Source organism: Protopterus annectens, chromosome 5.part1 (assembly GCF_019279795.1).
Source record: "Protopterus annectens isolate FY-2018-M chromosome 5.part1, PAN1.0, whole genome shotgun sequence".
In the NCBI taxonomy this organism is placed as follows: Eukaryota; Metazoa; Chordata; order Ceratodontiformes; family Protopteridae; genus Protopterus; species Protopterus annectens.
In genome coordinates, this window is record NC_056736.1 from 363648436 (window position 1) to 363656776 (window position 8341).

At 39.2% G+C, this 8341-nt stretch overlaps 1 protein-coding gene across 1 annotated transcript in view; it reads right to left on the reverse strand.

The window, feature by feature from the left end:
• Positions 1-6404, reverse strand: part of SMPD1 (sphingomyelin phosphodiesterase 1) — a 376572-nt gene extending 370168 nt beyond the window's left edge. Inside the window, exon 1 of the mRNA XM_044073036.1 lies at positions 5485-6404. Within this exon, the coding sequence (XP_043928971.1) occupies positions 5485-5733 (249 nt within the window). The 5' untranslated portion in view covers positions 5734-6404. The remainder of the gene's footprint in view (positions 1-5484) is intronic.
• Between the last annotated feature and the right edge of the window lie 1937 nt (positions 6405-8341).

Genomic DNA, 8341 nt, shown 5'->3' on the forward strand with positions numbered 1-8341 from the left:
AAATGGTTCATAGGTTGGTACTAGGCTATCGGCCCTAGGGCCTATACAAGCCTTGCCATAATAATTCCCTGGCTATTTCTTCCCACACTATTTACTTCCCTGGACCCCTGTCTAGCAGGGCGACTGACGTGATCCCCGGGGTGAATTTCCTTTCTCCCATCCAATCATCAAGGTTCCTTTTGAAGAGGACCAAAGAGGTGCTCTGCTTGACATGTATGGGCAGTCTATTCAAGAGTCTGGGGAGTCCCTGGGTCAGGAATCTATCCCTCCAGCATGTTTTATTTATTGTGATGACAAGGTTTAGATCCCTGGAGCGTGTGGCTCTGAGGGATTGGGATTTTTTTAAGTGTAGCATGTCCAACAGCTCTGGGTTTGACATGGCCTTGTATGTTAAGCAGAGATCGCCTCGGAGTAGACGATATGCAACAGAGTATAGCTGGAGTTTTTTAAGGCGGTCAGCATAGGGCATCTGCTTTAGGCCTGTGATTCTTTTAGTGAGGTATTTCTGTGGCCTTTCCGGTTGTTGCAGATGTCTTGAGAGGTACATACCAAATGGGGCATTGTATTCTATAATGGGTCTAATGAGGGATGAGTACAGTGGGACAATGACCTCCTTTTTTCTGGGTGAAAAGCCCTTAGTGATGAGGTGTGCCACATAGAAGGATTTCCTGACTGTTGTGGCGATGTGGTTATTGAAGGTGAGACCACTGTCCACCTGTGTTCCTAAGTCTCTTATCACACTTTCGGTGTTTAGTGTACTGCCACCTATGTGGTAATTCACGGGTACATGTTTTTTCCCAAAGGGGATAACTATACATTTCTTGGCATTGAGCTTGAGCCCATGGCTCTGGGACCAAGCATCTGTTTCTGTAAGGCCCTTTTGTAGAGTATCAACATCATTTGGGGATTCAATAATGGCTCCCAGTTTGCAGTCATATGCGAATGGGACAATATTGCACTTTTTTTTTTGCATTTAGTTTTAGACTGTGACTTTGGTACCAGTTATTTATTTGTGTTAGCCCTTCCTGTAATATGTTAACATTGTTGGGGGACTGAATGATTGAGCCTAGTTTACAATCATTAGCAAACTTAGTACGCCAAAGGCCGTCTACTTTACCTGAACTTCCAAGAAACAGATTCCAAATAGAAAAGGACCCTGTACAGATCCTTGTGGTACGCCACTGGTGACAAGTCTACTGGTAAAGGTGGAGTCACCAATTCTGACAGTATGTGTTTTGTTGGTGAGTCACATAGCTACCCATCTAGTGATATAAGGGTTAACACTTAGCTGAGAGAGTTTTCCAATGACACTCGAGTGGGGAATTGTGTCAAAGGCACTGGCTAGGTCCAGATAGGTGATATGCACTGTCTTACCTTCATTTAGGGCTTTTGTGACTTTCTCAAAGAAGTCTACTAGGTTCAATAAGCACCTGATCTACCCTTAACGAAGCCAAAATGGGTTGGGTCTAGAGTTTGAAGGTCGCCTATGTCCTTCTTGATAAGGTCCATGATGAACCTTTCCACTGCCTTTCAAATGAGGCTGGTTAGACTTGTTGGTAGTATAATTCCCAGGGACAATTGATGGCCCCACTTTATGCAAGGGATTACTATTGCTGATCTCCATTCTGCTGGTACAAAGCCAGTTCGCAGGCTATGGGTAAAGAGAATGGCTAGAGGGTCAGCTAGATCCTGTTTTAGATTGCTTAGCAAGCAACCTGGGATGTTATCTGGTCCCATTAAGGCCGTGTTTTTGGCCTTGGAGAGCACAGATATGACTTGATCTCTACAAATATTAGGTCCAGAACTGGTGTCAATTATGCTTTGGGGAATAGCTGGTGGGGATATGGGGGGTGAAGTCTGCACCAAATCTGTCAGCTAGCAGGTTGCTTATTTCCTCCAGTATAGTGTGAGTGGTACTACCTACTACCAATTTGGCACATAGCTGGGCACTTCCTTTTAAATTTCGGACATAGTTAAAGAATGCCTTATTACTGTCCTTGGCTAGGGGTGCTATTTTTGCATCATAATTAGCATTAGAGGACTTTACAAGACTTTTGACCTGCTTGTTTAATCTGTGGAGGGAATTCTTCCTCTGCACAGGCAGATGCCTCTTGTTCTTAGACATCAATTTCTTCCTTTTCTTATACAATCTGTTTATACTAGATGCCCACCAAGGTGGCTTATTTTTTCGGGAGGGTCTCTTTTTAATCCTGTAAGGTACAGCTGAGTCTATACAGTTGCTAAGATGACTATATAGGGCATTTGTGTACATCCTTGCACAGGAGTCTTTACTGCCTGTTATTTCAGGGGGTATAAAACTTTTCATACTATCACACAGTAGGCTGTAGTTTGCTTTGCAGAAGTTCATTAGTTTTTTTTCATCTTTTGGGGTGTGAGGGTCTAATAGTTACTTCGAATGAGACTGATCTATGGTCTGAACTTACCAGTAAGGGCATCATACAGGAGGCAGTGCAGTGACCACCCATGATGGTGAGCATTAAGTTAAGACACCAGAAGCTAAGCTAATTGTTGAAGTCAATCATTTTTCATTTATATTGTGGCATCATCCTGGGTGAAGGTAGAATACTGCTTACGGCTAAATTCATACCTGCCTGGGACACATACTCTGAGAGTTCAGTAATGTCTCTCTTCATATAGTCCAGGGAAGTACATCTCAAGTCATTCACCACAACATGGACTATCACAGAGTCATAACAGTACTTGTTGTTGAGTGACCTAAGTGCATGTGTAATCTGATGGAACCTGGCACCCTATAGGCAGCTGACCATAACCTTCTCCTTGTTCAGCCTGGTGAAGGGAGTGTCTGTGTGTCTCACTATGGAGTCTCCTATGACCAATACATTAGGTTTTGAGGTGTTTTGCCTTAGGGGCTTATTTGGTGAGACACTGATATATTGTTATGTGCAGTGGTTTCTATACATGTTGAGATGTGTGCAGATAACTTGCACTTGGGAGGTCTCTGGTCTGTTGGTAAGCTTCTAAAGACTACCTCTGCATCTGTGGGTTTATGTGTTGTGTGCTGAAATTGTGTGACATGTGAAGTGCGTAAGCTGACAAACTGTTTGATGTCTTGTTTTTTGTTACGTGAGAGGATTGTTTTCAAATTGATAATTTAATTACATCTCTCACATATGGTATTTGCTTGTTTCAGGACTAAGTGGCTGTCAGTATACATGAGGCAATTACTACATTGCCTCAGGATGCCCAAGTCAATCAATCTTGCCAGAGAAATGGTGGGAAAGTAGCCATCCATAATGCCAGGTTTATATCTCAATAATGTTGGGTAGTGGCTAAGTTAGATCAGTTTATGATGTAGGAGTTACAGAGAGGCTTATTCTGCTGACGGTTTATGGTGAAGAGCTGTGGCAATTCTGCTCAGTGTGCAGTTGGGTTGCCTGCACAGCAATGTGGACTTGGGTCTTGGGAGGGTTCTACTGACAGATGTCTAGGGAAAATTAAAGTTCCCAGGCATTTGCAGAGTTAACCCTTGTTGTGCGATGTGCAGCAACGTGCAAATGTGAGGCTTAAATACAGGCAAAATTCAACAGTTTTAAGGCAAACTACAAATGGGAAAGTCCCAAACTGAGCCCTTCTACAGCAATCTCCAAACTCAGATGGAAACTGAGCTACACACTTCTGCCTCAAACGTGCAGAAATGCCCACTTAGTGATATCAAACAGTCTAGATTCGGCAAGTCTGAATCTAACCTATGCTATATAAGGCAATAAGTATAGAATTTCAGAGTGCGAACAAATGTAGAAACAATCAGCAAAAATTAAGCATCACATTCTGTGCACCACCTATATTGTGAAACTTCTACACTGATTTATGAGCAACGGTTTAACTACTGTTTATGTTATTTATAATGCTTTTGCATAATGTTTTTATAGAGATCTCTTTCATCCAGGTCATGGCTGAAAATGATCAGCTGATCAGCCCACTCACCTGATTAAAATATTATAGACAGATAAATAAGTACATAAATAATTAGGCAAAGTATGACAAGAGAAATTGCTGCCAGTCATTTCTACTGAAAAATCACACAAGCATTCTAAAATCTACCAAAATGGTGCCTTACGTTCTACAAATTGTTTAATCAGGTGCACAGAAAGTAGTTTGGTTGTGTGATATACCCTTATTTAAGAAGCACTCGTACATTGGGGGGTAGACTAATCAAATCAGTCTTTGTGAGAGGCAGGAAAGAGGGGTGCTGAGATACAAAAGAGCTAATACTTTGTAAGTAAAAAGCAAAATATTATACCTTTGTGCTGGCATTTCATCTAGTAAGTTACCCCAAACAGTACTCGTCCATTTATGTGCTTACTTATTTATTTATTTAACCAGACTTTTTGATAACCAAGTAAGTAGCTTGATCAAAATGGAGCAGTTCCACCCACAGACTAAAGAAAATGTTAATTACATACAATAGTACATCACAATAAGTGTAAACAGATTGCCAGAAGACACTAAAACTAAAACAGGCTGACTTGTGTGGCAAGATAGCCATCCGTTTCAACACCAGTGGTCAGGGAAGACTATACAAAACAGCAGTGTGTTGCCGGTTAAAAGAAAAATAAATGTTAATACCTTAACAGAAAAAAAGTTAAAAACACCGAAAAGTGGCAAATACTATAAAAGTACTTCAAGAGACAAGTCAGGATTAACGACCATGGATAGATATGATTCAAATGCATCAATATTTTTTTGCCAGCTCTATAGATCTAGCCATGGAAAGTATCCAGTGAAAACAAAGTTTTAATGCCTTCAGCAATCGTATTAAGTCATATGCTGAATTTCAGAAGGCTCTTCATTCTAACACTGAATCTCTTTAAGGTGTTTACACCCAATATCTTTAATGTGTTTACAGTAATGAGCATGTATGTAAGAAAAGTAGGAGAAACGGGAGACACCTTCTATAGTGTTTAAGACAGAAGCCCTCAACCACCACCACTAGCACCGATGGGAAAACAAAATAAACCATTTTCAAGCATGCGATCATAACAGACAGGAAACAAACTCTGGTAAGATGTTCACAGTTTGGGGTGGTGGAAGTATGAAACAACATTTTTCAGAAAGTTGTGGAGAAAATACTAATGGAATAAAAGAAATGAATGGGACTGGCACATGATAACTTTCACAGACAGTATAAACAGTTACTATTACCCAAAAGTTACAGATGTTAAATACTGGTTGTATATATGTTAGTCAGCAAATAAACAAACTCTGAGATTTTGTGGTACTATAAATCTTCAGAAAAAGGCAAGGGATTAAGACTTAATCTATCCAGTGATCAAATAATGGCTAGGTAAAAATACACATTCTATTTAATGCAGCGTGTTGTAGGTCTCAAAACAGAGTAGGTGAAACAAAAACTGAAGGTAGTGAAGAAGAACATGCATAATTTCTGTCAAAGCACACGGATTAGTTAACAAAAGGAAGAATACTGTGAAGTTTTACACTTACCTTCAGTGCGATGTCTATTGCTGTGAACAGGAGTTTACACAGTGGGCAGCTCAGGTTCTTCCAGCTAAATTCAGTCCCCATCCAGGGAAGCAAGCTCTCCAATTCTGGCCCCATGACTATTGTCCTTTGCTGCCCCACGGGGGATTGCAGTGGGTATCCCCACACTGTAAGGCAAGTAAAAGAGAGAAGCATCACTACCAAGTGCATGTTTAGTTTAGGGAAATATGCCATTCTGCCCTTCCGTTGCATTGTGAGTCTTCAGTGCAGTATATTTCAGTTCATATTCGTTACCAGGTGTGTCTGAAAACCATTTTTTGAAATACTGGTTTGGATAAGAACCCTGCCTCCTTCACTTTCTGTCCATTTGTCTGCTTCCCACTGCTTTTTGATTTCCTTTTGATTTGAGGCTTTGTTTTAAATCCAGCTTCCTGCACTTTGTTTATAAACTTCAGTTTCGAAGTCCCCCACCCCCCCAAGATGATAGCTGTCAAATGACAACTTGACCCTCAGTCAGCTTCAGGTCTGTGTGGCAAGCCAAACAACAGCTATTAGTTTAGTATGGGAGGAGCTGTAGATCAGGCTAGAACGCTGTCAGTCTTTAACCCTTTGATCTCTGTCCAGCTGCTAGTCACTGCTTACTCTAAGACAGAGATGTCAGGAGTGGTACAGAAAAAGCACACAAATATTTACACAAGAGAAAAAGAAAAGGCTACAGCTATCATTCCCTATAGCAGATCCACCACCCTGCAGAAATGTAAATCTTATATTCCTAAGGTGAATAAACAAATCTAGTTTATCTCCAGTACAGGGAGAATCCTTAAAGTTAAATAAATGACAGCCACTGCTATACGACAGAAAATGTGATCCATTGTATGGTTTTACTTCAAAAGAAAATACATTTTACAAAATAACCACATCCTGTTTCACCGGCTCTGCAATGTTAAGGCTCTCTTTTCCTTAACACCTGACTAACTTACATCACAGAAAATACACAGAATTCTGGGTCTTGTAGTCAGAACTTAGGCGTGGCTCTGAGTTGAGAGAGAGAAACACAGAAGAAAATATTATCAGTTAGTTGATATCTACTTGAGAAATAGGAAAAGGCACAGTGTAATTCTGGTTTATGTACATTCAAACTGTCAATGTGCTGAATGCCATTATGGTATAAACCTGCAATTATTTTACATGAAGCACTAAAAAAATACCACACACATATACATAATATATATATATATATATATATATATATATATATATATATATATATATATATATAATGTGTATATAAATGTAAAACAGTTGGTATAGTAAACATATATATATAAATAAATATATGTATATATATATATATATATATATATATATATATATATATATATATGTATACACATACAAAAACAGTTGGTATAGTAAACAATCAGGTTCCCTTATCAATGTAAAGTTAAAAAAAGAGTTCTATGCAGTTTTTAAAAGTCAGTGTTACAATTGCAGAAGGAATTTGACAGATGGCATGCTACAGTTAATACACCTAAATGAGTTGATATGACTTATAGCATAAGTAAACTGTGAGGTTCACTGTATAGCTGAGTGCAGATCTTCCAAAACTACAAAACATAGTTGCTCACTGTCAATTTTCAACAAAATGCTTCTTTAAGAATTCAAATAATACAGTAAGTCTTGGGTATTTCCTTCTTTGAGATTTTTAATGGTTAAGAACATCAGGATGAAATCAAATACCTTATGTCAACAGCAAAATAATGTATGGTAGTTCAGGTCTACATCTTTCCTTGAGAAATAAAGCTGTGTGGTCATCACTGCTACATCACACTTTGTTGTCGCATTGTTCTATTTTAAGTGATTTTATTCCAAAAAACCTTTCCACGTATGTATCAGATAACACTGTATTCATACAAATAAGTACTTTTCCAAAAACTGTTCACTGGTATAGATCTGTTATCCAAAGAAACATTTATTGTGTTCTTACTGAGAAAGACAGAAAAAGAATGAAGGCTATAATATGGCAAAAAAGGGTACATCTGTTAACAACGTAGGCAGCTAATTAGCCTCAAACACAAAAAAAGCAGTAATACAGAAAGGCTACATCGGTCAACACACAAATATCAAGAAGGAGCTTCCCTTCCATAGAAATGTATAAGGGAACTTATCTCTAGCCTGTTCAGCTTGCTGTCACTATAACCCTTACTAAGACAAGAGTTATTATTTATTTATTTTTTTATATTTGTTGACCGGGAGTGTCCAACTGGACGTTAGTCCATTTTCAGCGGAGGCCCGGGGAGAAAAGCTCCACAGTTAAAATAAACAGACAGTAGTTACATTGGATTACATAGCGATTAACAATTTACATAGCAATTACTTGCAACATATTTACAGATGAAGAACATAGTACATCAGTAGACAACTAGAATCTTTATCTGTGAAGTACCTAACCGACATCAACAAATGTTACTAGAAGAAGTTCCTGCTGTATAATAAGTACTGGCTTATGAGCATCTGAGCTTGCTATAATTAAGGTAGTTAGTGGAGTGGAAAGAAAGGTAGTGGTTGGATGGGGTGGGTGATATTAGAGTGGGGGTTGCAAGGGCATAGCCAGCATGTTTTTAGGTGCACTTTTAGTAAAGCTTTGAAGTGGGTGCATGATGGTATGGAGGTAATCGTGGGTGGGAGGGAGTTCCATAATTTGGCTATGGTGCAAGAGAATAGTGCTTCACCAGCAGAGTTATTGGCTTTAGTGATCTGCAAGTGATTTTTGTTGCTGGATCTTAGTGGTCTGGTGGTGCGATAGGGTTGGAGTAGATTCTGGAGGGATGGGACATTTAGTAGATGGTTTACTAGTTTG